The sequence below is a fragment of the Dromaius novaehollandiae genome, chromosome 35, assembly GCF_036370855.1.
Source record: "Dromaius novaehollandiae isolate bDroNov1 chromosome 35, bDroNov1.hap1, whole genome shotgun sequence".
In the NCBI taxonomy this organism is placed as follows: domain Eukaryota; kingdom Metazoa; phylum Chordata; class Aves; order Casuariiformes; family Dromaiidae; genus Dromaius; species Dromaius novaehollandiae.
Window position 1 is genome coordinate 788,233 of NC_088134.1, and position 25,685 is coordinate 813,917.

At 76.9% G+C, this 25,685-nt stretch overlaps 6 protein-coding genes across 10 annotated transcripts; 4 read left to right on the plus strand and 2 right to left on the minus strand.

Moving 5' to 3' along the window:
• Nucleotides 1-399: 399 nt before the first annotated feature.
• On the plus strand, nt 400-4,074 carry TOP6BL (TOP6B like initiator of meiotic double strand breaks). The gene is made up of 11 exons (XM_064503141.1): nt 400-423; nt 1,055-1,184; nt 1,406-1,515; nt 1,989-2,072; nt 2,179-2,234; nt 2,498-2,904; nt 2,983-3,102; nt 3,179-3,300; nt 3,376-3,486; nt 3,581-3,683; nt 3,878-4,074. The coding sequence occupies exons 1-11, from the start codon at nt 400-402 to the stop codon at nt 4,072-4,074; spliced, it is 1,464 nt and encodes a 487-aa protein (XP_064359211.1).
• An 894-nt stretch (nt 4,075-4,968) lies between these two features.
• On the plus strand, nt 4,969-7,689 carry RCE1 (Ras converting CAAX endopeptidase 1). 2 transcript variants are annotated; one of them, XM_064503258.1, is made up of 8 exons: nt 4,969-5,215; nt 6,255-6,357; nt 6,450-6,533; nt 6,618-6,696; nt 6,767-6,934; nt 7,048-7,119; nt 7,212-7,274; nt 7,358-7,689. In XM_064503258.1, the coding sequence occupies exons 1-8, from the start codon at nt 5,028-5,030 to the stop codon at nt 7,573-7,575; spliced, it is 975 nt and encodes a 324-aa protein (XP_064359328.1). In that variant the 5' UTR covers nt 4,969-5,027; the 3' UTR covers nt 7,576-7,689. The 2 variants fall into 2 exon arrangements, with proteins under 2 accessions (XP_064359328.1, XP_064359329.1); XM_064503259.1 differs by having other exon boundaries at nt 6,291-6,357.
• A 593-nt stretch (nt 7,690-8,282) lies between these two features.
• On the minus strand, nt 8,283-10,593 carry ZBTB3 (zinc finger and BTB domain containing 3). Its single transcript, XM_064503245.1, has 2 exons — nt 10,546-10,593; nt 8,283-10,023 (listed from the first exon to the last, which is right to left on the minus strand). The coding sequence occupies exon 2, from the start codon at nt 10,007-10,009 to the stop codon at nt 8,744-8,746; it is 1,266 nt and encodes a 421-aa protein (XP_064359315.1). The 5' UTR covers nt 10,010-10,023; nt 10,546-10,593; the 3' UTR covers nt 8,283-8,743.
• A 985-nt stretch (nt 10,594-11,578) lies between these two features.
• On the plus strand, nt 11,579-19,653 carry GANAB (glucosidase II alpha subunit). 3 transcript variants are annotated; one of them, XM_064503197.1, is made up of 24 exons: nt 11,579-11,661; nt 12,421-12,534; nt 12,618-12,726; nt 12,988-13,115; nt 13,677-13,856; nt 14,034-14,099; nt 14,354-14,538; nt 14,615-14,711; nt 14,786-14,966; nt 15,038-15,191; nt 15,272-15,507; nt 15,584-15,710; nt 15,782-15,861; nt 15,932-16,075; nt 16,166-16,262; nt 16,337-16,438; nt 16,522-16,765; nt 17,691-17,755; nt 17,836-17,912; nt 17,986-18,060; nt 18,143-18,256; nt 18,331-18,443; nt 18,534-18,634; nt 18,751-19,653. In XM_064503197.1, exons 1-24 carry the CDS (start codon nt 11,642-11,644, stop codon nt 18,858-18,860), a joined length of 2,919 nt encoding a protein of 972 aa, XP_064359267.1. In that variant the 5' UTR covers nt 11,579-11,641; the 3' UTR covers nt 18,861-19,653. The 3 variants fall into 3 exon arrangements, with proteins under 3 accessions (XP_064359267.1, XP_064359268.1, XP_064359269.1); XM_064503198.1 differs by having other exon boundaries at nt 15,071-15,191; XM_064503199.1 differs by lacking the exon at nt 14,034-14,099.
• Nucleotides 19,654-19,991: 338 nt separating this feature from the next.
• Nucleotides 19,992-24,449, plus strand: B3GAT3 (beta-1,3-glucuronyltransferase 3). Of its 2 annotated transcripts, none has more exons than XM_064503247.1 (6): nt 19,992-20,179; nt 20,790-20,888; nt 21,453-21,666; nt 22,434-22,761; nt 23,421-23,711; nt 23,784-24,449. In XM_064503247.1, the coding sequence occupies exons 2-6, from the start codon at nt 20,807-20,809 to the stop codon at nt 23,880-23,882; spliced, it is 1,014 nt and encodes a 337-aa protein (XP_064359317.1). In that variant the 5' UTR covers nt 19,992-20,179; nt 20,790-20,806; the 3' UTR covers nt 23,883-24,449. The 2 variants fall into 2 exon arrangements, with proteins under 2 accessions (XP_064359317.1, XP_064359316.1); XM_064503246.1 differs by lacking the exon at nt 19,992-20,179 and adding an exon at nt 20,210-20,344.
• LOC135325261 (transcriptional-regulating factor 1-like) lies at nt 24,232-25,685 on the minus strand. The gene is made up of 6 exons (XM_064503142.1): nt 25,524-25,685; nt 25,367-25,442; nt 25,095-25,183; nt 24,914-24,991; nt 24,744-24,814; nt 24,232-24,666 (listed from the first exon to the last, which is right to left on the minus strand). The coding sequence occupies exons 1-6, from the start codon at nt 25,683-25,685 to the stop codon at nt 24,516-24,518; spliced, it is 627 nt and encodes a 208-aa protein (XP_064359212.1). The 3' UTR covers nt 24,232-24,515.

The window sequence follows — 25,685 nt, forward strand, 5'->3', positions numbered from 1 at the left end:
CGCGGGCCGTTACCGCCTTCCAGGAGCAGCCGCGGGGGGGAGGGGCGGTTGCCACGGCGACGGCCTCGCGCGGGGGGGGCTCTGCCCCGCTCCCCATTTGTTGCCATGGCGACTGCCCCGCGCGCGGGGGGCTCTGCCCCGCCACTCAGCTGTTGCCATGGCGACGGCCCCGCGCGCGGGGGGCTCTGCCCCCAGCTGTTGCCATGGCGACCGCCCCCCTGCCGGGGATGGGGCCGGGGCGCGCTGCCGCCGCTGTTGCCCGGGCGACGGGGCCCGGCGCGGCCTATCGGGGGGCCCGGTGTGTCCCGGGGGCGGGACCGGGGGCGGGTCCCCGGGGGGGGTCCGTGTCAGCCCCGCCCCCGCCGGCAGGGGGCGCTCGCGGAAGGGGGGGGGCGGGTCATGGTGGAGGAGGCGGTGCGCGCGGTGCGGGGCCAGGCGGGGGCCCGGGGGGGGGGCCAGGGCAAGGGGGGGCTCCCGGGGGGGGGTCCAGGGGTCCCCGGGGGGGTCCAGGGCAAGGGGGGGCTCCCGGGGGGGTCCAGGGGTCCCTGAGGGGGTCTAGGGCAAAGGGGGTGGGTCCTGGGGGGGGTCCCTGGGGGGTTCGGGGGGTCCTCGGGGCTTTAGAGGGTCCCTGGGGGGGGGCTCCTGGGGGCTCAGGGAGTCTCAGGAGGGGTCAGGGAGACCCTGGGGGGCACAAGGTCAGATGGGGGGGGCCTGGGGGGTACCTTTGGGTCGGGGGTCCTTGGGGGGGGTCGGGGGGGCCCTGGAGGTTTTAGGGTGTCCCTGAGGGGAAGAGGGAGGCCCTGGGGGGTCCCTGGGGGGTTCAGGGGGTCTCTGGGGGCTTTAGGGGGTCTCTGGGGGGTTCAGGGGGGGTCCTTGGAGGTTTTAGGGGCTCCCTGGGGGGTCCCTGGGGGGTCCCTGGGGGGGCTTTTGGGGGTCTCCAAGGGGAACAGCGGGTCCCTGGGGGGGTCAGAGGGGTCGCTGGGGCGGTCGGGGACCCCCGCCCCGGTGCGGGGGGGCAGGCGGGGGCACCCACGGCCTCTGTGCCCCCCCCCAGGTGCTGGAGCGGCTCCTGCTGCGGCTGCAGCCCCCGGCCGGGGCCGGGCCGGGGGGGGGGACGCTGCTGGTGGCGCTGGCGGCCGAGGGGGACGCGGGGGACGGCGGCGCGGCCCGCTGCACGGTGACCGGTGCGTGGGGGGGGGCCGGGACCGGGACCGGGCTGGGGGGGGGCACGGGCGGCCCTGACGTCCATCCCCCCCCCGCAGTCGCCGCGGCGGGAGAGATCTGCTCCGAAATCCGCTCCGAGGGCATTTGGAGAGGTAAAACCTCCCGGGGGGGGGACGGATGGGGACGGGGACGGATGGGGACAGACCGTCCTCGCCCCCCCCGGCCCGTCTCGCCCCCCCAGGCGCCGGCGAGGCCCTGGCCCCCCTGGGCGCCCGCGACGCCCCCCCGCGCGCCGTGGCCCCGTGCTGCCGGCGCGTCCTGGATCGCGCCCCGCTGCGCGCGGCCTTCGAGGTTGGCCGGGACCCGCCGCCCCCCCGGCCTGTGCCCCCCCCCGGCCCCCCCCCGGCCCCCAATGGAGGCATCGCTCGGCCTCGACCTTGCGGCAAGGGGACGCGGGGACGGGCTGACACGGCGCGCGGGGCCCCGGGGACCCCGGCCGGGAACTAGGGCGGGCGGTTAAATATAGCGGCCTGGTTTCGGGCGCCGGGGGGGCCGGGGGGGGGCGGGGGGGAAACGGGGCTGCGGGGAAGCAGGTCACCGGGGCCCCACTGCGGGGGGGGGGGACCTGCCCGTCCCACGGTCCCCAAAATGGGTGCAAACGAGGGGGCTCCTCAGTTGGGGGGGGGTTTCCTTGCCCAGGGGGTCCCCTTGCCCAGGGGGTCTCCTCACCCCGGGGGGGGTTTCCTTGCCCATGGGGGGGTCTCCTTGCCCGGGGGGGGGGTCCACATTTTCCCGTGGGATTGGGGTTTTCACCCCGCGCCCAGCTCAGCGCGCGCCGCGGGACGCTGCGGCCCGGCTGCGTGGCTCTGCGGCGCTTCATCCACGGCACCAGCGTGGCGCGCCCGGAGGTGAGGCCGCGGCGGTGGGGGGGGGGGCCGCGGGGATGGACCCCCCCCCCGGGCCTGGCCCCCCCCTCGGCCCGGCCGCCCCCCCAGCCCGCGCCCCGTGCCGCAGCTCGCCTTCCACTACTGCTTCCGCGTGGACGGCGCCGCGTCCTCGCACGCCTACGGGTGAGCGGTGCCACGACCCCCCCCCGCCGCGGCCCCCCCCGCCACCGCTGCCGCCGCGGCCCCCCCGCCGCCCGCCCGCCCCGACGGCCCGTCCCACAGCCCGGCACCGCGCGGCAGCGTCTGCGAGCTGGGGCCGGCGCGGCTGCTGGCCCGCAGCCGGCACTTCGCACGGTGAGACCGCGCCGCCGCCGGTGCCACCGCGGGGCCCCCCCCGCCCGGCCTCGGCCGCGTCCCCAGCGCCGTCCGTCCCCCCCCCGCCGCAGGCCGCCGGGCGCCGGGGACGTCCCGCTCTGCGGCAAGATCCACCCGGTGCCGGGAGCCGCCATCGCGCTGCGGGTGCCGCCGGCCGCCGCCGCCGCCGGGCTGGGCGGGGAGCTGAGCGTGGTGCCGGCGGCCGCGCTGTGCCCCTGCCTGCGCCAGTACCCCAACCTGCCCGCGCGCCTCGCCGCCGTCGCCATATCCTGCGGGACCGGACGGGGCCCGGGGGGGCCGGGGGGGCCGGGCCGCACCGTTGCTCGCCTTGACCGGCGCCACGTGTTCTGCTTCGACCCGGCCGGGCTGCCGGCGGCGCCGAGCGGCTCCCGGCTGCTCCGCGACCCGTCGTGGCTGGCGGACTGGGGCCGCTTCGGCTGCGCCGCGGCGCCGGCGGCCGTGCCGGCGGGCGAGGAAGGTGCGGGGCCGCGGGGGGGGGGCGTGGGGGGGTCCCGCCGCGGTGTCCCCCCCCCCCAGCACCGCCTCGTCCCCGCAGACGTGGTGCCGCCCGCCGCCGCCTTCGCGCTGCAGCCCGGCGCGGCCGCCGGCCGCCCGCAGACGCTGCTGCTCTTCCTCTTCCTCCGCCGCGCCGACCCCTTCCAGGGCTACGACGCCTGTGCGTGCCCCCCCCCGCGTCCGCACCCCCGTCCCCCCCCCGCCACGCCGTGACCCCCCCCCCGGTGCCGCCGCAGGGGCCCGGCGCCTGCTGGCGTCGCAGCTGGAGGCGACGCTGCGGAGCAGCCGGGAGGCCCTGGGCCGCGGGCTGCGGGCGCTGCTGCACCCCGTGCTGGAGGCGCTGGGCCGCCGCGCGCAGGTAGGGGCGGCGGGGGGGGGCAGACCCCCCCGTGCCCCCCCCGGCCGCCCTGACCCCCCCCGTGCCCCCCGGCAGAGCCAGGCGCGCCTGGCCCGCTGCCTGCCCGTGGCCCTGCAGGCCGTCACCGCCGTGGCGGCCGCCAGCTCCAGCGCCCGCTTCCGCCGCCGCTGCCTGCGCGCGCTGCAGGTGAGCCGCCCCGGGGGCTCGCGGGGGGGGGGGGGCACCGCCGCCGACCCCCCCCGGCTCCCCGCCCGCCTCCCCTGCTCTCCCCTCCCCGCAGGCCGCCGACACCCCGGCGCTGGCCGCGGCCGCCCGGCGCAGCCTGGACGACGTCACCCGCCGCCGCCGGGTGCCCGCCGGCTCCTGCGACGCCGCCGCGGTGGGTACGGCCCCCCCGCGCCCCCCCGGCCCCCCCAGCCCCGCCGCTGACCCCCGCCCCCTCCGCAGCCCCGGGAGGCCGAGGCGGAGCGGCACCGCGGCCCGGACCAGGCGGGTGAGTGCAGCCCCGTCCCCCCCCCCCGCCCCACACCACAGCGCAGGGCCCCGTTTCCAGCCCGTTTCTGTGTGCCCCCCCCAGGGCCCCCACCCGAGGCTGCCGGCGAGGGCAGCGGGGAGGCGGCTGCAGGGCAGGACGGGCCCCCCCGGCCCCCCAGCCCGGACGCCGACGACGCTCCCCCGGACGCCGGGGCCCCCCGGACGCCTGGGCCCCCGACGCCGGCCGAGGGGGCCGCGTGGCTGCGGGAGGTGGCCAACCTGGCCGAGTGGGCGGCCTGAGGGCCTGGCCCGCTCCCCCGGCCTTCCCAGTTGCCCCAGTTGGTCCCAGTTCCCCCCAGTTCCCCTGCCCTGCCCCAGCCTGACTCCCCCAGTTAGTCCCGGTTCCCCCCAGCTCCCCTGCCCTGGCCGGGCCTGGCTCCCCCAGTCGGTCCCCCAGTTGTTCCCTTGCCCCAGCTTGACTTTCCCAGTTAGTCCCAGTTTCCCCCAGTTCCCCTGCCCTGCCCCAGCCTGTCTCCCCCAGTTAGTCCCAGTTCCCCCCAATTCCCCTGCCCTGCCCCAGCCTGACTCCCCCAGTTAGTCCCGGTTCCCCCCAGCTCCCCTGCCCTGGCCGGGCCTGGCTCCCCCAGTCGGTCCCCCAGTTGTTCCCTTGCCCCAGCTTGACTTTCCCAGTTAGTCCCAGTTTCCCCCACTTCTCCTGCCCTGCCCCAGCCTGGCTCCCCCAGTTAGTCCCAGTTCCCTCCCATTCCCCTGCCGCAGCCTGGCTCCCCCAGTCGGTCCCAGTCCTCCCCAGTCGGTCCCAGTCCCCATCCCTGGCACCCGCCGGTCCAGCCCGGTCCCACTCCCGGTCCCGGTGCCGCCCCCAGCCCTGTCCCCGGTGCCGCTGTCCCGTCCCTGGTCCTGATGCCGCTGCCCCGGGCCCTGGTGCTGGTGTCCGGTCCGGGTCCCCCCCGCCCCGCCCCGCCCCGCCCCGGGGCCGCTGCCCCGGGGCCCCCGGCCGGGCTCGGTCTCCCTGCCCGGTCCCGGCCCCGGCTGCCCCCGCCCCGGTGCCGCTGCCGATCCCGGCGCCAGCGCCGCTGCTCGCCCGGCCCCGCCCCCGTGGTCCCGCCCCACCCGGAGGCCCCGCCCCGCGCGCCTGTGGCCCCGCCCACGCCCCGCCCCGCGCCCGGAGGCCCCGCCCACCCCCCGCGGCCCCGCCCCGCGCGCTGAGGCCCCGCCCCGCGCCGCGCCGCGCCATGGCGGTGTCGGAGGCCGCGGGCGGCTCGTCCTGGGCCGCGGCGGCGCCGGCAGCGGGGTCGGGCCCCGTCCCAGCCCCGGGAGCGGCGGCGGCGGCCGGGCCGTGCTGGGCCGCGCTGCTCGCCTGCCTCAGCCTGGCCTGCTCCTACGTGGGGAGCCTCTACGTGTGGGGCAGCCCGCTGCCGCGGTACGGGGCGCGGGCACCGGCACCGGCACCGGCACCGGCACGGGGGGGAACCGGGACCGGGACCGGGGGAGCCAGGGTGGAGGGGGTGGGACCCCTGCCGCGAGACCGGGCACCGCGGGGGGGGGACGGGACCGGGGGGCGGGGGAACCGGGGGGATTCCCGCCGCGACACCGGGCACCAGGAGCGGGACCGGGGGGAGCAGGGAGCCTCCAGCCGCGGGACGGGGGGGGGACGGGGGACCCCGGGACCGGGTGGAGGACCGGGGGGGGGGCTGGTACCGGTCCAGGGGGTCTGTGGGACGGGGTCCGTGTGGGGCAGCTGCGGCGCGGGGGGGCTGGGGCCGGGCAGGGGGGTACCGGGGGGGCTGGGGGGTGCCGGGGGGCTGGGGGGGGCCAGTGCGGTACTGGGGGGTGCAGGGTACCGAGAGGGGTCTTGGGGGATACAGGAGGGGTCTATGGGGTCCTGGGGGGATCTCGGGAGGCCGGGGGGGGTCTTTGGCGAACAAGAGGGCTCTATGGGATCCTGGAGAGGTCTGTGGAGTACCGGGGGGGTCTGTGGGATCTAGGGGGGGTCTATTGCATATGGGAGGCCTCAGAGAACTCTATGGGGTCCTGGGGGGCTCTATAGGGTCCTGGGGAGGTCTGGGGGGGACCGGGGGGCCTATGAGGGAGTAGGGGGCTCCATGGGGTCCTGGGGAGGGTCCTGGGGGAGACTGGGGGGCTCGGGGGGGTCTATGGGGGGCTCAGGGGGCTCTGTGGGGTCCTGGGGGGGACCAGGGGGGTCCTGGGGGCCTCTATGGGGTCCAGGGAGGCTTGGGGGCATCTATGGGGTCCTGGGGGGGACCAGGGGGGTCCTGGGGGCCTCCATGGGGTCCTGGGGGGGGTCTGGGAGGGACCAGAGGGCTCAGGGGGGTCTGAGGGGGGGCTCAGGGGGGTCTATAGGGGTCCAGGGGGGTCTATGGGGGACCGGTCCCGGCAGCAGGAGGGGGGGCCCCCCCCAGGGCCGCCCCACGTCCCCGCTGACCCCCCCGCGGCCGCAGCGACCACCCGTCGGTGATCAAGCGCCGCTTCACCAGCGTCCTGGTGGTCTCGGGGATCTCCCCGGCCTTCGTCTGGCTCTGGAAGGAGCTGACGGGCGTCAAGGTGAGGGGGGGTGGTGGGGGGGGCCCCGGCGTCTGGGACGGTGGGGCCCAGGCGTCCGGGCGGCGCTGACCCCCCCCCCCGCCCCCCGCTAGGCAGACACCCCGTTGCCGGCGCTGCTGGGCCTGCGCCTGGAGGGGCTGGTGCCGGCCACGCTGCTGCCGCTGCTGCTCACCATGGTAGGTGGGGGGCTGGGGGGGGGCCACGGCCTCTGGGCCCCCCCGACCCCCCCTTGACCCCCCCCGGCCCCCCCCGCCCCCCAGGTGCTCTTCCTGGGGCCGCTCATCCAGCTCTCCATGGACTGCCCCTGGGACTGGCTCGCCGGCCTCAAGGCGCTGCTGGGTAAGGGGGTGGCGGTGGGGGGGCCGGGGGGGGCGCGGGGGCCGCCGGTGCCAGCCCGGTGTCCCCGCAGCCCCCCGCTCCTGGGCGCGGTGCCTCGGCGACGTGCGGTGGCTGCGCAACCAGGTGGTGGCCCCGCTCACCGAGGAGCTGGTCTTCCGCGCCTGCATGCTGCCCATGCTGGTGCCCTGCGCCGGCCCCGGCCCCGCCGTCGTCGCCTGCCCCCTCTTCTTCGGCGTCGGTGAGTGCCCCCCCCCGCCCCACGGCGCCCCCCCCGCCCCACGGCACCCCCCCCGCCCCACGGCGTGCCCCACGGCCGCGCTCTCACCCCCCTGCCTCCGCTCCGGCCCGCAGCCCACTTCCACCACGTCATTGAGCAGCTCCGCTTCCGCCAGGGCTCCGTCGCCAGCATCTTCATGTCGGCAGGTACTGGGGGGGGGTCCAGGGGGGGCTGGGGGGGGCAGCACCACTCACATGCCCCCCCCCCGCCGTTCTCACCCCCCCGCCGCTCCCCGCAGCGTTCCAGTTCTCCTACACGGCCGTCTTCGGCGCCTACACGGCCTTCATCTTCCTCCGCACAGGTGAGGGTGGCTGGGGGTGCCGGGGGGGGGCCCGGGGGGGCGTCCCGGCGCCCTCCTGACCCCCCCGCGCCCCCCCTCCCCAGGGCACCTCATCGGCCCGGTGCTCTGCCACTCCTTCTGCAACTCGGTGGGGTTCCCGGCGGTGTGGGCGGCGCTGGAGCACCCGCGGCGCCGGGCGCTGCTGCCCTGCTACGCGCTGGGCGTGGGGCTCTTCCTGCTGCTGCTGCGGCCCCTCACCCAGCCCCGCTTCTTCGGGGCCCCCCCCGGCTGCGCCCCCCCCGCCGCCGCCGTCTGCTCCTGACCCGGGCGCGGGGCGCCCGCCCCGGACCCCCCCTGCCCCCCCCATTGACCCCTTTTTGTAGCTCCTGCCCCGCACAGAGAGATCTATTTTTATGATTAAAGTGCTTTAAGCGGAGCTGCCTGTGCCTGGATGGGGGGGGGGGGGGACTGGGATGGGATGGAGGGCACTGGGATGGGATGGGGGGGGACTGGGAGGGGGACGGGGACAGGATGGGGGAGCACTGGGATGGGATGGGGTTAGATGGGGACAGGGATGGGCTGGGTTTGGGACTGGGAGTGGGGCTGCCCTGAACTGGGCCGGACTGGGGTTGGGGTCAGGCTGCGCTGGGGCCGGGACAGGCCTGACCCGGGCCTGGGGCTGTCTGGGCTGGAGTTAGGCCTGGGCCGAACCGGGTTTAGGCCTGGTTCGGACTGGGCTCGGTGCTGGTCCGGACTGGCCGGACTGGGAGTGGGGCCGGGCAGCGCCGCGCCCGCTCCAGCTCCTCCGCGCCGCCAGGGAGCGCCGCGGCGCCCCCGCCGCCACTCGGAAGCGCTGCCGCACCCCCCCCCCCGCACCATGCGCATGCGCCCCGCGGCCGCTGAGGCCAACCGGGCAGAGGCACGCCCAGCCAATAGCAGCAGCGCGGCCCCGCCATTGGCCAGCGCGGGAGCCAATGGGGAGCGACGCGGCGCGACTGCCCCGCCCCCCCAACCGCGCTTGGCGGGAGGCACCGTCTGCTCCCCGTTACCGGAGGCGCTTTATTACGTCACGGGCAGCCGCGTCACGGGCAGCAGAGCCGCGTCACGGGCAGCTACGTCACCGCCGTACATTTGGCGCCCGGCCCGCACCGCTGCCACCCCTGGGACGGCCCCTGTCCGGTGTCCGTGTGGTGGCACCCGGGTGTCCCCGTGTCCGAGTGTCCCCGTGTCCGGGTGTCCCGGGAGTCCTGCTGTCCGGGTGTCCCAGGGTCTGGATGTCCAGGCATCCGGGTGTCCGGGTGTCCTGGCACCCGGGTCTCCCGGTGTCCTGGGCGTCCTGGTGTCTGCGTGTCCCGGTGTCCCAGCGTCGGGGTATCCCAGGTGTCCGGGTGTCCCAGTGTCCTGGCATCCCAGTGTCCTGGCGTCCCAGTGTCCTGGGTGCCCGCGTGTCCCGGTGTCCCCGTGTCCCGGTGTCCGGGCGTCCCCCGCGGCTAGGGCGGGCTGTCGGCGTCCGTCTTGCAGCGCTTGGCCGCCAGCCCGTCGTGGTGCGCCTTGCGGATGTGGCGGTAGAGGTCCCCGGACTGGGTGTAGCTGCGCAGGCAGTAGCGGCACTCGTAGGGGCGCTCGCGCGTGTGCACGGTGGCGTGGCGCCGCAGCGTGTACGAGCAGGAGAAGGTCTTGCCGCAGGTGCGGCACGTGGGCACGTCCTCGGCGAAGAGCCCCAGGCCGCCGCCCGCCTCGAACTTGGGCAGGAAGAGCGGCTCGCGCAGCGGCGGCGGCGGCGGCGGCGGCAGCGCGGCGAAGGGCGGCGGCAGCGCGGCGAAGGGCAGCGCGAAGCCGCCCTCGGCCGCCGCCTCCTCGGGCGCCTCGGCCGGCGGCCGGGCGAAGAGCGGCTCCGCGCCGGGCTCCGGCGGCTCCGGCTCCTCGTCGGAGATGACGATGGCCTCCACCTTGACGGCGGCGCCGGGGCCCCGCGGGCGGCCGCCGAAGCCGCCCAGGCCGCCGGGCGCCCAGGGCTCCGGGCCCGGCGGCTCGGCCGGGCGCCCCGGCGCCGGGAAGGGCGGCGGCAGCGTCTCCGTGGAGCTGCTGGGGCTGGAGAGGGAGGGGTCCGCGGGCGGCGGCGGCCCCCCCGGCAGCGGCGGCCCCCCCGGCAGCGGGCCGCGGGGCGAGTCGCCCTCCATGCCGGGCTGCGTGGTGTCGGCCGCGTCCACGGTGGGCGCCGGCGGCTCGGGGGCGCCCGGCGGCCGCTCCCGCTCGCCCTGCGGCACCGCCCGGGCCGGGCCGCTCCCCGGCGGCACCTCAGCGCCTGGCGGCGGCGGCTTGGAGGCGCCGGGCGGCAGCGCGGGGCTGCCGGGCGCCGCCTCCTCCCGCTTGGTGCTGTCGGCCTCGGCGGGCGCCCGCGCCTGCAGCCGCTTCTTGCAGACCTTGACGACATCGTTCATGTGCAGGTAGCTGGCGGCCGCCAGCACGTCCTCCACGGGGGTGTCGCCGAAGGCCAGGCGCCCCTCGTACATGAAGTCCAGCAGCAGCCCGAAGGCGGCCGGCGTGACGATCTCGCCGTTGACGCGCACCAGGTCGCCCTTGTCCAGCCGCTCCTCGTAGCACATGTGGAAGAAGGCGCTGCAGGCGGCCAGGAGGGCGCGGTGGGCCCGGAACTGGGCGCCGCCCACCAGCACGCTGCAGTCGCACAGGAAGCCGCGGCCGCGCTGCTCCCGCAGGCCGCGCAGCACCTGCCGCCCGTGCTCCGGGAACTCCATGGCGCCGCCGCGCCCTGCGGGGACACGGCGCCGCCGCGTCGGCACGGGGCGGGGGGCGGTGGGGACAGGGACGGGGATCGGGGGGCGGCAGGGACTGGGGGGGGACAGCGGGGAACCGGGGGCGGGGCTGAGGGGGGACGGCAGGGCCCGGTGACCGGGGGGGCGGAGGGACAGCAGGGCCCGGTGATCAGGGTGGGGGGGAAACAGGGGGTCCAGGACCCGTGACAGGGCCGGGGGGGGGGGAACGGCAGGGAACCGGGGACAGGGCTGAGGGGGGGCGGCGGGGCCTCGTGACCGGGGGCGGGAGGAGGGACAGTGGGGCCCGGTGATCGGGGGCGGGGGGCTGGGGCCGGGCCCGGCGACAGGGCCGGGGGGGACAGCGGGGCCCGGTGACAGGGCCGGGGGGGTGGTGTCAGCCGGGCGCGGGCTCGGCGGGGGCGGGGGCGGTGCCGGCGGGCCCGGGGCTCGGCGGGGGCGGCGCCGCCCCGCCCCGGCGCGGCCCGGCCCGGTCCCGCGGCGCCCGCGGCCCCACTCACCACAAAGCAGCGGCGGCGGAAAGGCCCGCCCCCGCCCGCGCTGATTGGCGGCCCTGCTCGCCGGCTGCCCCCGCCCCCATTGGCCTCCTCGGCCGCCGCTCACGCGGCCGCGGCCCGCCCCCGCGCTGATTGGCAGGCGCCTCTCGCCATTCAACGCCCGCCGCCTGCTGATTGGCCCGTGGAGGCGAGGCGGGCCCTGCGCCCCCGCGCGCCGATTGGCGGCTGCTCCTGCTCCCGCCCTCCTGGGGAGCTAATCGGCGGGAAAGAGGCGGGCGCGTCGTTGCTATGGCGACGGGGCACAGCGGGAGGAAGCGTCTGACAGGCGGAGCGGGACCGGGGGGGGAGGGCAGAGTTTGGGGCCAGAAAATGGGATTTGGGGGGATCTCATCCTCAGCGGCTCTGACCCGACCTGGCGGCCGCCCCCCCCCCGGAGGGCGCCGAGGGCGGCGGCGGCCGGCGGAGAGGCGCCCCGGGGCTGGGCCCGCGCGGCTGCCCCGGCCCCCGGTAATGGCGGCCCCCCCCTCACAGCGCCTCGACGCCTTCCCGCTCTCCGGGCGCCTCAGACAGCTCGACGCCTGATTGGTTGGTGTGCAATGCCACTCTGGCCTTGTTGCTGCCTCTGATTGGCTCCGGTCCTGCTCTCCTGCACTGATTGGTTGGTTCAGGCGCGGCCCGCCTCCTCGGCCTCCACGCTACCTCTGCTGCTGCTCCCGCCCCTTCTTCCTGTGCGGCGCTCTGATTGGCCATCTCTAGCTGTCACTCGGTTTTTCTGTGCTTCTATTGGTCGGCGTTTCCCCACACAGGTCCTGTCCCGCCAAACGCCGTCCCGCCGCTTTCCTAACTCGCTTCCTGATTGGCGCCGGCCCCCATCCGTCTGCCGCCGCGCGCAAATCAGGGGGCGGAGGGTGCGGGGCGACCGTCTCCCTGGCAACCAGGTGAGGCGGACGGGGCGCCGATGGGGCCCGGGCACCGCCCCCGCGCAGCCCCGCCTCCGGGGGGCGGGTCACCCGTGACGTAGGGGGCGGGGCTCCGGGCAGCCAGTGGGACGCGGCGGCGTGGGGGCAGGGGCGGGGTGAAGGGTCAGGTCCGATCCAAGATGGCGGCGGCGCCGGGGAGGTGAGCGTGGGGTGGGCGGGGGAGGGGGCCCCGGCGTCCAACCCGCCCCCCCCCCCCGGTAGGACCGGGGCGCCCAGGCCCCTCCCCCTCCCGCTGCCCCGGGACGGGACCCAGGCGTCCGAGCCCCCCCCCCGGGTGGCACCGGGGCGCCTGAGCACCCTCTCCCCTCCCCCACCAAGGCCTCGGATGGGGCCCAGGCGTCCGGGCTCCTCCCCCCTCCCAGGCGGGACCCGGGAGTCCGGGGTTCCCCCCTCCCCCCCCCCGATCGGGCCCAGGCGTCCGGGCTCCTCCCCCCTCCCAGGCGGGACCCGGGAGTCCGGGGTTCCCCCCTCCCCCCCCGATCGGGCCCAGGCGTCCGGGCCCCTCCCCCTTCCCCGTCCCAGATGGGACCTGGGTGTCCGGGCCCCTCCCCCCCCATGGGGCCCAGGCGTCCGGAGTCCCCTTTCCCCCCTCTTCCTGAGATGGGGCCCAGGCGTCCGGGGTCACCACACACACACAGGGGTCCGGGGTCCCCTTCCCCCCCCCCGATGGGGCCCAGGCGTCCGGGGTTCCCTTCCTCCCCCGCCGAGATGGGGCCCGGGTGTCCGAGGTCCCCCCCGTACACACAGGGGTCCGGGGTCCCCCCCCCACACACAGGGGTCTGGGCTCCTCTCCCCCCCACCATGGGGCCCAGGGGTCCGGGGTCCCCTCTCCCCCCCGGGCGCCCCCCCCGCCCCGTGTCGGTGCCGCGGAGCCGCCTCAGACCATGGGCGCCCGCAGGCGGGGGGCGCGGCGGGGGCCGGCGGCGCTGGCCTGGGCGGTGCTGTGCCTGGCGGCCGCCCTCGCCGTGGACCGCAGCAACTTCAAGACGTGCGAGCAGAGCAGCTTCTGCAGGTACGGGGCGGGGGGGACGGCGGGACCCCCGGGACCCTCCCCCGGGGCCCCCCCGGCCGCCCTGACCCCCCCGGCCCCCCCAGGCGCCAGCGCAGCCTGCAGCCCGGCAGCTCCCCGTACCGCGCGCTGCTGGAGTCGCTGCAGCTCGGCCCCGACTCGGCCACGCTGCAGCTCGTCAACGAGGCCAACCAGGTCCGGGCACGGGGGGGTCTGGAGGGGGGGCCGGGGGAGGAACCAGGGGCAGTGAGGGGGAGCTGGGGGGCGCGGGGGGCTCTGTGGGGGCTGTGGGGGGCACCTGGGGGGCCAGGGGGCACCTGGGGGGCTCAGCGCGTTGCTGAAGCTGCCGCGTTGCAGGTGCGGCTGCTGCTGGGGCTGTGGGGGCTGCGGGGGGGCTCTGGGGGGGCGGGGGGGCACCCGGGGGGGCAGCGGGGCGCTGAGGCCGCCACGTCGCAGGTGCGGCTGCTGCTGGAGCTGTGGGGGCTGCGGGGCAACATGACGCGGCTGCGCATCGACGAGCTGAGCCCCGCGCGGCCCCGCTTCCGCGTCCCCGACGTGCTGGTGGCCGAGCCGCCCGCCGAGCAGTGAGTCGGGGGGGCCGGGGGGCCGATGGGGGGTGTGGGGCGTGTGCATGAGGGGACAGGGATGGGGGGCAGCCGTGGGGACGGGGGCACAGAGAGGCTACGGGGTCACCGGGACATGGGGAGGCTGCGGAGACAGAGACGGGGGGATGTGGGGCAGCCATGGGGACAGGGACAGGGACAGGGGGACAGAGAGGCCCCAGGGCCACCGGGACACGCGGAGGCCGCAGGACAGGGGTGCAGGGATGGGGATGTGGGGCAGCTGTGGGGACAAGGACGGGGGGATACGGGGAGGCTGCGGGGACGGGGGCGCAGGGACGGGGACGGGGGCCAGGAGGGGACACGAGATGGTGACGGAGATGGGGGGATGGGGGGAAAGCAGAGGGACGAGGATGCAGAGATAGGAATTGGGGGGGAAACCGGGGGGACACAAGGATGGGGACAAGGAGAAGCGGCAGGGATGGGAATGGGGCTGGGGGGAAGCCGTGGGGCCGGGGACACGGGGATGGGGCCGGGGGGGAGCCGTGGGGCCGAGGCCGCCCTGAGCGCCGCCCCCCTCCGCAGGCTGGCGGTGACGGGGCGGGACGAGGGCAGCGTGGAGCTGGCGCTGGGCGCGGGCGGCCACCGGCTGCTGGTGACGGCGAAGCCCTTCCGCCTGGACCTGCTGCGGGGCCGCGAGCTGCTCTGCAGCGTCAACGCCCGCGGGCTGCTGCTCTTCGAGCCCCTGCGCCCTCGCCGGCGCCCGTGAGTGGGGCCGGGCCGCGCCGGCCGTGGGGGGGCCGTGCTGCCGGCTGTGGGGGGCCGGGCCGGCGTGGGGGGGCCGTGCTGCCGGCCGCGGGGGGCTCGGGGCGGGCGGGGGCTCGCGCTGACTCTCGCTGTGTTTCTGTTTCCGTTGGGTCGCGCCCCCCCGCCGGGCCCCAGTTTCTCGGATAAGCTTAGTGGCTCGGTCGGTAGCTTGTGGGATAAGATCAAGAGCCTTTTCCGTAGGTAAATCCACGGCTTCTGCTGCTCTCCCTGCCTCCCCCCACCCCCCCGGGCGGCGAGCCCCCCGCCCGGCCCCGCGGGGCTCCCGGCGGCACCGGGGCGGGCGCGGTGGGGGGCCGGGGCGGGGGGGGGGGGGCAGCTAGGCAGAGTGCGCCGCGCCCGCGTCCCTGTCCCCGCGCCGTCCCCGCGTGCACCTCCCGCCTGCAGCGGCCGCGGAGCCGGGGCCCCCGGCGCCCCCAAAACCTCTCCCCGCGCAGGGAGAGCCCCGCGGAGCCGGCGGCGGCGGCGGAGGGAGCGGCGGAGGCGGAGGGCGAGGGCGAGAGCGCGGCGGGGGCCGACGGCGACGGCGCCGCGCAGCCCACGGGGGCCCCCGGGGAGGCGGCCGAGGAGCCGGGCGCCTGGGAGGAGACGTTCAAGACGCACACGGACAGCAAGCCGCACGGTGAGCCCCGCCGCCCCCCGTGCCCCCCCACGGCCGCCCCGCCGCCGCCGCCCGCGCTCACCCGCCGCCGCCGCAGGCCCGACCTCCGTGGGGCTGGACTTCTCGCTGCCGGGCTTCGAGCACGTCTACGGCATCCCGGAGCACGCGGAGAGCCTGCGGCTCCGCACCACCGAGTGAGTGGGGGCACGGGGGGGGGAGCCGTGGCGTGGGGGGGCCGGGCGGGGGCACTGACGGCTCGGCTCCGCAGGGGCGGCGACCCGTATCGCCTCTACAACCTGGACGTCTTCCAGTACGAGCTGCGCAACCCCATGGCGCTGTACGGCTCGGTGCCGCTGCTGCTGGCCCACAGCGCCCGCCGCTCCCTCGGCCTCTTCTGGCTCAACGCCGCCGAGACCTGGGTCGACATCGGCTCCAACACGGCCGGCAAGGTGCGGGGGGGCGGCGGGGGGCGGCGGGGCGCGGGGCCGGCGCCGACGCTGCCTCCGCTCCCCCCGTGCAGACGCTCTTGGGGAAGGTGCTGGATTACATGCAGGGCGGCGGCGAGACGCCGCAGACCGACGTGCGCTGGATGTCGGAGAGCGGCGTCATCGACGTCTTCCTGCTGCTGGGCCCCGCGCCCGCCGACGTCTCGGCGCAGTACGCCGCGCTCACCGGTACGGGGCCGCGCCGCGCGGGCGGGGGGGCTCCGCGCCGCCCCCCGCCGCCCCGCTGCCGCCAGCCCCCCGTCCCGCAGGCACCCAGGCGCTGCCGCCGCTCTTCGCCCTGGGCTACCACCAGAGCCGCTGGAACTACAACGACGAGGAGGACGTGGCGGCCGTGGAGCGCGGCTTCGACGAGCACGGGCTGCCCTGCGACGTGCTCTGGCTCGACATCGAGCACGCCGACGGCAAGCGCTACTTCACCTGGGACCCCAGCAAGTTCCCCCAGCCCCGCGCCATGCTGCAGCGCCTGGCCGCCAAGAAGCGCAAGGTGGGGCGGGGGGGCCGGGGGGGCCGCGGTTCCGCCCCCGCGGCCCTGACGCGGCTCTTCTTTGCCCCCCCCGCAGATGGTGAGCATCGTGGACCCCCACATCAAGGTGGACAGCGCCTACCGCGTCCACAACGAGCTCCGCGCCCGCGACTTCTACGTCAAGACCAAGGACGGCAGCGACTACGAGGGCTGGTGCTGGCCGGGTGAGCGGGGGGGCCGCGGGGGGGCCGCGGCGGTGGCGGGGGGGCCACGCTGACCGCCGCCACCCCCCCAGGCTCCGCCGGGTACCCCGACTTCCTCAACCCGGCCGTGCGCGCCTGGTGGGCCGACATGTTCTCCTACGAGCAGTACGAGGTGAGGAGGGGGGGCCGGGCGCACGACCCCCCTGCCCCCCCGCCACCCCCTCACCGCCCCCCCGCCGCAGGGCTCCGCCGAGAACCTCTTCACCTGGAACGACATGAACGAGCCGTCGGTGTTCAGCGGCCCCGAGGTGACCATGCACAAGGACGCGGTGCACCACGGCGGCTGGGAGCACCGCGACGTCCACAACCTCTACGGCCTCTACGTGGTGAGCGCGGGGCGGCTCGGGGCGCGCGCGGGGCTCCGGCTCCGGCACCACCGGCCCCTCCTCACCGCCTCCCTCCTTCCCGTCCCGCAGCACATGGCGACGGCGCAGGGGCAGGTGCAGCGCTCCGGCGGCCGGGAGCGGCCCTTCGTGCTGAGCCGGGCCTTCTTCGCCGGCTCCCAGCGCTACGGTGAGCGCGGCGGGACGGTGCCGCGGGCGCCCGCCACGCGCTCCCGGCTCACGGCGTCGCGTCCCTCCGCGCAGGCGCCGTGTGGACGGGCGACAACACGGCCGAGTGGGACCACCTCAAGATCTCCATCGCCATGTGCCTGAGCATGGGGCTGGCGGGGCTCTCCTTCTGCGGGGGTGAGCGGGGCGCCGAGGGGCCGCGGGGGACGGGGACGGGGCCCCCGGTGCCGCCGCGCTGAGCCCCCGCTCCCCCGCCGCAGCCGACGTGGGCGGCTTCTTCAAGAACCCCGACGCGGAGCTGCTGGTGCGCTGGTACCAGGCGGGCGCCTACCAGCCCTTCTACCGGGCGCACGCGCACATGGACACGGTGCGCCGCGAGCCCTGGCTCTTCGGCGAGGAGAACACGGCGCTGATCCGCGCCGCCCTGCGCCAGCGCTACGCCCTGCTGCCCTTCTGGTACACGGCCTTCTACCACAGCCACCGCCGCGGGCTGCCCGTCATGAGGTGAGCGGGGACGGGGACGGCGCCCCGGGCCCTGGGGTGGGTCTTAGGGGCCCGGGGACAGGTCCCCAGGTGGGTCATTGGGCCCCTGGGGTTGGTCCTCGGTGCCCGGGACGGGTCCCCGGGTCCTCGGCGCCCTGGGACGGGTCCTCAGGTTGGTCCTTGGGCCCCAAGGTTGGTCCTTGACCCCCTGGGATGGGTCCCTGGGTCTTTGGCACCCCAGGACGGGTCCCCACGTGGGTCCTTGGCCCCTTGGGGTCGGTCCTCGATGCCTGGGACGGGTCCCTGGGTCCTCGGCACCCCAGAATGGGTCCCGGGACGGGTCCTCAGGCCCCAAGGTTGGTCCTGGGGGCCCCAGGATGGTTCCCCAAGTGGGTCCTCAGCCCCTGGGATTGATCCTCGGTGCCTAGGATGGGTCCCTGGGTCCTTGGCACCCCGAGTGGGTCCTCAGGTGGGTCCTTGGGCCCTAAGGTCGGTCCTCAGCACCTGGGATGGCTCCCCAGGTCCTCAGCAGCCCGGGATGGGTCCCGGGACGGATCCTTGGGCCCCAGGTTGGTCCTGGGAGCCCTGGGATGGGTCCTCGGGTGGGTCCTCAGCCCCTGGGGTCGGTCCTTGGCACCTGGGATGGGTCCTCGGGTCCTCAGCACCCTGGAATGGGTCCCGGGACAGGTCCTCGGGCCCCAAGGTTGGTCCTTGACGCCCCAGAATGGTTCCCCAGGTGGGTGCTCGGCCCCCGGGGTTGGTCCTGGGGGCCCCGGGATGGGTCCTTGGGCCCCAAGGTTGGTCCTTGGTGCCCCAAGTGGGTCCCCGGGTGGGTCCCCAGCCCCTGGGGCGGGTTCTCGGCCCCCACGACGGCTCCCCGTGCCCTCGGCGCCCCGTCCCCTCCCTCACCCCCGTCCCGTCCCCTCCCTCACCCCCGTCCCCGCAGGCCGCTGTGGATGGAGTTCCCCGAGGACGTCGCCACCTTCGCCATCGATGACCAGTACCTGATCGGTGAGGGGGGGCCGGGCCGGGCCGGGGCGCAGCAGCCCCCCCCCGCGCCGCCGGCACCGCTCACCCCGCCGCCCCCCCAGACAGGGCCCTGCTGGTGCACCCGGTGACGGAGCAGGGCGCCCGCGGCGTCCAGGTCTACCTGCCCGGCAGCGGAGAGGTGAGATGGGCCGGGGGGGCACCGGGGGGACCGCGGGGGGGCCAGCACCCCCTCACCGCGCTCCCCCCCCCAGGTCTGGTACGACGCCACCTCCCACCAGAAGCACCACGCGCCCCAGACGCTCTACGTGCCGGTGACCATGAGCAGCGTGAGTGGCGGGGGGGCCGGGGCCGCGGGGGGGGGCGCAGCGGGGCCCCCTGTGACGCTCCCCCCCCCCCCCCCCCCCGCAGGTGCCGGTGTTCCAGCGTGGCGGCACCGTGGTGCCGCGGCAGGAGCGAGTGCGACGCTCGAGCGAGTGCATGCGGGGCGACCCCTTCACCCTCTACGTGGCCCTGAGCCCCCAGGTGAGCGCGGCGGCCCCAGCCCCACGGCGGCCCCCCCACGGCCGCCCCACGCTCACCCCCCCGCCCCGGCGCAGGGCACGGCCGAGGGCGACCTCTTCCTGGACGACGGGCGCACGTTCGACTTCCAGACGCGGGGCCGCTTCCTGCACCGGCGCTTCACCTTCGCCGCCGGCGCCCTGACGGCCAGGTACCCGCTGCGTCCGTCCGTCTGTCCCTCCCTCCGTCCCGGGGGGCGCGGGGGGGCCGGCTCCCACCCGCCCCCCCTCTCCCCCCGCAGCTCCGCGGACCCCAGCGGCGCCTTCGACACGCCGGCCTGGCTGGAGCGCGTGGTGATCCTCGGCGCGGGGAAGCCGGCCGCCGTCGTCCTGCGGCCCGCGGGTGAGCGCCTGCCGCGTGGGGGGCTGCATCCCAGCCCCCCCCATCGCATTCCATTCCCCCCCCGCCCCATCCCAGTGTCCCCCCCATCATCCCGGTGTCCCCCCCCCCCCCCCCAGCCGGCCCCGAGACCCGCCTGGATTTCCAGCACGAGGCCGAGACGTCGGTGCTGACGCTGCGCAAGCCGGGGGTGCGCATGGCCGACGACTGGAGCATCCTGCTGCGATAATGGGGGGGCCGTGGGGGGGGGGGCGCTGCCACGGCCCCCCCGGGACCCCGTCGCCCCCCAGGACACCCCCCCCCCGGGGGAATCGTCACAGCGGTTATTGTTCAGGCGGTTTTGGGGGTTGGGGGGGCTGGGGGGGGTCGCTGCTCTGGGCCTTGCCCTGTTCCCCCCCGCCCTGTCCCCCACACCCATGGGGCTGGGGGGGTCGGGGGCGCCTCCGGCCGTGGGGCCCAGGCCGGGCTGGCACAAGATGGGGACCAAGCCAGCGCTGCTCCCCCCACCCCACGCGGGGAGCCCCCCACCCTCCCCCCCGATCTTCCTCCCCCCCAATCTTCCTCCCCCCCAATCTCCCCCTTTCCCTGCCCCACATCCTGCCTCCTCCTCCTCCCTCACCCCCCCTTTCCCTGCCCCCTATTGTCCCCCCCCCTTTCCCTGCCCCATGTGCATCCTCCTCCTTTCTCCTTCCTCCTCTCTTCCTTTTTCCTTCCTCCCCTCTTCTCCCTCGGCCCTGGCTGGGGCCGGGTGACCCCGGGGGGCGGACGGGGGGGATCTCCAGCCCCTCTCCCCCTTCCGCCCCCGCCGTGGTGCCGCCTGCAGGGATCTGGGGGGCCGGATCACCTGGGAATCCCCCCTGGTCCTGCCCTGGCCCCGGCCCCCGCCACCCTGGGGGGCTCCGTCCCCCCCCTCCATTTTTAGCTGCTGAGCCAGCGCCCCGGCGCGGTGCCGGGGGGGCGGGGGGGGCCGGCGCCCGCGCGGCGTTTTGATAAAAGACCAATAAAACCAGGAAAAAAACTGAGCTGGAGGTGCTGCCGTCTGCTGCCTGGGGGGGGGGGGGGGGGGGGGGCGGCCGCGCTCCTGCCAGCCCCCATTTCCCGGGGACTGGCCCCAAACCGGCGAGGGCCCAGGCGTCCGGGTGCCCCGTTCCCCCCCACCCCGGGGGGGGCGGGGCGGCGGGCGTCCGCGTGTGCTGCTCCCCTTTCCGGAACGGAAGTGCCGGGACGCAGTTCTGGGCCGAGCCTCGGCGGGGACGGACCCTCCCCGGGAGCGCGGGCGGAAGTGGCCCGGAGCGGAGTGGGGAGGGGACCGGAAGTCCGGGACTGCTCTTTCCCTCCGGAACTGTAGTGCAGGCGCGCATTTCCGAGCCGGGCTTCTGCGGGAACGGACCCTCGGCGGAAGTTGCCCGGAGCGGAGCGGGGAGGGACCGGAAGTGCCGTGGACGGGCCCGGCGGAGGCTGCGCGGCCGCGGCGGCCCCGGTCCCGCCTCCGGCCCGGCCCGGCCCGCTCCGGTCCGACCCCTCCGGCCCCGCCGCTGCCGCCGCCCCGTGAGTCCCGGCACCGCCGCCCCCGCCGCCGGCCCCCCACCCGGCGGCGCCCCGCCGTCTCCATGGCGGCGGCGCCACGTCCGCGCTCCCGCCCTTGCCGCGGTCGCCATGGAGACGAGCCCGGCGGGGCGGGGCTGGGAGCGCTGTGGGGGACTGGGAGCGCTGGTGGGGCGGCTGGGGGGCGCTGGGGGGGCACTGGGAGCGCTGATGGAGAGCGCTGTGGGGACTGGGAGTGCTGGGGGGGCTGGGAGCACTGGTGGGAGTGCGGGGTGGCACTGGGAGCACTGGGAAGGTGCGGTAGGGCACTGGGAGCACTGATGGTGGGCGGTGCTGGGAGCATTGGGAAGGTGCTGGGGGGAATTGGGAGCAGTGGCAAGATGCTGGTGGGCACTGGGAGCACTGGTGAGGGTGCGGGGGGAGACTGGGAGCACTGGTGGGGGTGCGGTGGGGTGCTGGGAGCACTGGGGCTGGCGTTAAAGTGCTAGGGAAGGCGCCGGGGGCGCTGGAGGGGACGGGGAGCAGCGGGGGGGGGGCACTGGGACCACTGGGAGCACCGGGGCGCGTCGCCGTGGGGTGCCGGTCCGCTGACCCCCCCCCGCCCCCCCCCCAGCGTCCGCCCCCGCCGCCATGAGGCTGAAGCTGCGGAACGTCTTCGTCGCCTATTTCCTGGCCTCCCTGGGGGGGCTGCTGTACGCCCTGCTGCAGCTCGGTGAGCGCCGGGGGGGCCGCGGGGGGGACAGGGATAACGGGGACAACAGGGAGAAACGGGGGGAAACAGGGAGAAACGGGGACTGCGGGGGGAAACGGGGCCAAAGGGGGGAAACGCGCAAGCAGGGAACGAATGGGGATAAATGGGGAACAAATGGGGACCGTGCGGACAACAAGGGCAGACAGGGACAAACGCGGATAAACAAGGATAAACAAGGACCATGGGGACAAGCGGGGATTAACGGGGACAAACCGGGGATAAATGGGGACCAAATGGGGACCGTGGGGACAGATGGGGGCAGATGGGGACAAACAGGAATAACGGGAAGAAACGGGAACAAACAGAGACCAAAAGGGCACTGTGGGGACAAACGGGGACAAAGAGGAGCAAACAGGGACGACAGGGCCCGTGGGGACAACGGGGATTATGGGGATAAATGGGGACAAACAAGGAACAAATGGGGACAACTGGGAGCGCTGGGGCCGGCCGGGGCTGGGGCCCTGCCTGCCCGGGGGCCCCCGACCCCCTCGTCCCCCCACCCCGGTGACCCCCCCGCGCCCCCAGGGCAGCCCTGTGACTGCCGGCAGCGGCGCGGGGGGGCCCCCGACGGCGGGGAGGGGCGCGAGCGGGGGGCGGCGGGGCCGGGGCGCCCCGAACCTGGCGGGGGGCAGCGCCCGCCCGGCCCGGGGGGCCCCCGCCTGCCCCCCCCGGCGCTGCCCCCCCCGGAGCTGCCCCCGGAGCTACCCACCATCTACGTGGTGACCCCCACCTACGCCAGGTGAGACCCCACCGCCCCCACGGCCCCCCTGTAGCCCCCCACATCCCCCCACCTACACCAGGTGAGACCCCATGGCCCCCCCATGGCCCCCTATAGCCCCCCACCTACACCAGGTGAGAGCCCACGGCCCCCCCATGGCCCCCTATAGCCCCCCACCTACGCCAGGTGAGACCTCGCAGCCCCCCCATGGCCCCCTATAGCCCCCCACCTACGCCAGGTGAGACCTCGCAGCCCCCCCATGGCCCCCTATAGCCCCCCACCTACGCCAGGTGAGACCTCGCAGCCCCCTATTGCCCCCCCCACCCCCCCCCAGCCCCACGGGGCTCCCCACGGCCTTATCCAGCCCCCCACAGCCCCTGCAGCCCCCACGGCCCCGTACAGCCTGGCCTGGCTCCCTGTGGCCCCCCGCGGCCCCCCCCAGCCCCCCCGGGCAGCCCCCCGCGTGCTGAGCCCCCGCCGCCGTCGCCGCAGGCTGGTGCAGAAGGCGGAGCTGGTGCGGCTGTCGCAGACGCTGCTGCACGTGCCACAGCCCCCACAGCCCCCCGCAGTCCCCCCCCCGGCCCCCCCCAGCCCCCCCGGGCAGCCCCCCGTGTGCTGAGGTGCCCCCACCACCGCCGCAGGCTGGTGCAGAAGGCGGAGCTGGTGCGGCTGTCGCAGACGCTGCTGCACGTGCCACAGCCCCCCCAGCCCCCCGCAGCCCCCCCCGGCCCCCCCCAGCCCCCCCGGGCAGCCCCCCGCGTGCTGAGGTGCCCCCACCACCGCCGCAGGCTGGTGCAGAAGGCGGAGCTGGTGCGGCTGTCGCAGACGCTGCTGCACGTGCCGCGGCTGCACTGGGTGGTGGTGGAGGACGCGCCGGGGCCCTCGGCGCTGGTGGCGGCGCTGCTGGCGCAGAGCGGGCTGCGCTTCACCCACCTGCACGCGCCGACGCCCCCCCCGCGCCGCCCCCGCCCCGGCGACCCGGCCTGGCTGCGGCCCCGCGGCGCCGAGCAGCGCAACCGGGCGCTGCAGTGGCTGCGCGACACCCGCCCCGCCGAGCCCGCCGTGGTCTACTTCGCCGACGACGACAACACCTACAGCCTGCGCCTCTTCGAGGAGGTGGGGGGGCGCGGGGGGGCGCGGGGGCGCAGGGACGACGCGGGGACGACGTGGGGACAGCGGGGGGGACGGGGGGACGATGCGGGGGGGACGCGGGGACGACACGGGAACAGCGGGGGGGACACAGGGACGATGCAAGGATGACGCAAGGGGATGGCGGGGGGACGCAGGGATGACATGGGGACAACGCAGGGGGATGTGGGGACGGCAGAGGGACACGGGGACGAGGCGGTGCCAGTGGGGGGACATGGGGATGGTGGGGACGATGCGGGGACAAGACGGTGCCGCCAGGGGCAAATGAGGGGATGTGGGGACAGCAGAGGGACACAGGGACGATGTGGGGACGATGCGGGGAAGTGGGGGTGATGCGGGGACAAGGCGGTGCCGGCGGGGGGACACGAGGGGATGTGGGGACGGCAGAGGGACACGGGGACAAGGCGGTGCCGGCGGGGGGACACGAGGGGATGTGGGGACGGCAGAGGGACACGGGGACAAGGCGGTGCCGGCGGGGGGACACGAGGGGATGTGGGGACGGCAGAGGGACACGGGGACAAGGCGGTGCCGGCGGGGGGACACGAGGGGATGTGGGGACGGCAGAGGGACACGGGGACGACGCGGGGAAGATGCGGCCCCGGCCTGACGCCGCGGCCCCGGGGCAGATGCGCAGCACGCGGCGCGTGGCGGTGTGGCCGGTGGGGCTGGTGGGCGGCCTGCGCTTCGAGCGGCCGCTGGTGGAGCGGGGCCGCGTCGTGGGCTTCCACGCGGCCTGGAAGCCGGAGCGGCCCTTCCCGCTGGACATGGCCGGCTTCGCCGTGGCGCTGCGGCTGCTGCTGGCGCGGCCGGGCGCCCGCTTCGACCCGCGCGCCGAGCGCGGCTACCTGGAGAGCAGCCTGCTGCAGGGGCTCGTCTCCCGCGAGCAGCTGGAGCCCAAGGCCGACAACTGCACGCGGGTGAGGACGCCGGGGCCCGCGGGCGCCGCCCGGACGCCGGGGCCCCCCGCTGACCCCCCCGGCCCCCCCCAGGTGCTGGTGTGGCACACGCGCACGGAGAAGCCCAAGATGCGGCAGGAGGAGCAGCTGCAGCGCCAGGGCCTGGGCTCCGACCCCCGCGTGGAGGTGTGAGCCCCGGGGACACGCCGGACACGGGGACACGCCGGACGCACGGACGCGCCGGACACGGGGACACAGCGGACACACGGACGCGCTGGACGGAGGGACGCGCCGGAGGTGGGAACACGCTGGATGTGGGGACGCACCGGGTGCGAGGATGCGCCGAACGCAAGGACACGGGGACATCCTGGACACAGGGACACGGACACCCCGGACATGGGGACATCCTGGACACGGGGACACCCCAGACACACGGACACCCCGGACACCCAGGACACGGGGACATCCTGGACATGGGGACACCCCTGACATGGGGACACACGGACCCCCCGGCCGCAGGGACCAGTCGGAGACGCGGACGCTCTGGACACGGGACGCGCTGGCAGCCGGACGCGGGGACACGGGGACGCTCCGCAGGCAGGGACGCACCGCCGCGCCGCTCCCGTTTATTTATTGGGCCCCGGCCCCCCCACACACACACCCCCCCCCCGCGCGCCGGGGGGGCCCTGGACGCAGCCCCCTCCCTGGCCCCCTCCCCGGCCCCGCGCGGCTCCTCCGCAATAAACCGCCGGCTCCATCCTCGGCCGTGTGACGGGACGCGCCGGTGGGGGGGGGGGGGGAACGCGCTGGGGGGGGACACGCGGCTCAGGCAAAGAGCTGCCCCGTGCCGGCCCCCCCCATGGCGCACGCCGGGGCCGGGGGCCAGGCCGGGGGGGGAGGCAGCGGCCCCCCCCAGCCCTGCGGCTGCCGGTGGATCTTCATGTGGGCGTTGCGGCTCTTCACCTTGGGGAATATCCTGGCGGATGGGGGGGGTCAGCGGGGCCGGGGGGGCCCCGCCGCGTGTCCCCCCGCCCCGGCACGGCACACACTCACTTGCCGCAGAGCTTGCAGGGGAAGCGGGAGCCGGGGGCTGCATCCAGGGGGGCCGCGGGGCCGGGCAGCGCCTGGGACGGGGAGCGGCGGTGGGGGGGGTGGCACTGGCCCCCCCAGACCCCCCCCGGCGCCCCACGGCCCCCTCTGGCCCCCCCCAACCCCCCCCGTACCTGCCTCCGCGCCCGGCCCAGGCGCCTCTTGTGCAGGTAGTAAAACTCGACGCACTGCGGCAGCCGCTTGGACGGCACCTGGGGGGGGGGGGGACGGTCCGTCCAGGGATGGGGGGGATCTGGGGGGATCCAGGGGCATCCGGATCCCTCCGAGCCCCCCCCCGGCCCCCCCCGCGCTCACCGCCTGCTGGATCCGGGCGAAGTCCTTCCCGTGCCGGGCCAGCGCCCTGGCGAAGAGCCGCCGCTCCTGCGGGGTCCAGGCGTCGCTGCCTGCGGGCGGCGGGGGGGCTGGATCCCCTCGGATCCTCCCCGGATCCCCCCCCCGGATCCCCCCCAGCCCTCACCCGTGTAGCGGTGGGCGTGCAGGGGGAGTCAGGGGGGTCTGGATCCACATGGATCCCCCTGGATCCCTCCAGATCCCCATGGATCCCCCCCGGATCCCCCCCCGCTCACCGGTGTAGCGGTAGGTGGCCAGCGGGTGGGCGGGCGGCCAGGCCGGCGTCCCCAGCAGCAGCAGCTCCAGGGCGCCCTGGGCACGGGCACGGGGGGGGGGGGGGTGTCAGTCCGTCTGTCCCCCCCCCGCGTCCCCCCCCCCCGCGCCCCCCCTTACCGTGAGGCTGCCGCCGGCCCGCGCCAGGCAGTGCAGCGCCAGCTCCCGGTTGGTGCCGCCGCCGGGCAGCGCGCTGGAGCAGGCCAGGTCCAGCAGCGCCTCCACTGCGGGGGGGCCACCGTGACCCCCCCGTGGCCACCGTGACCCCCCCGGCCCCCACAT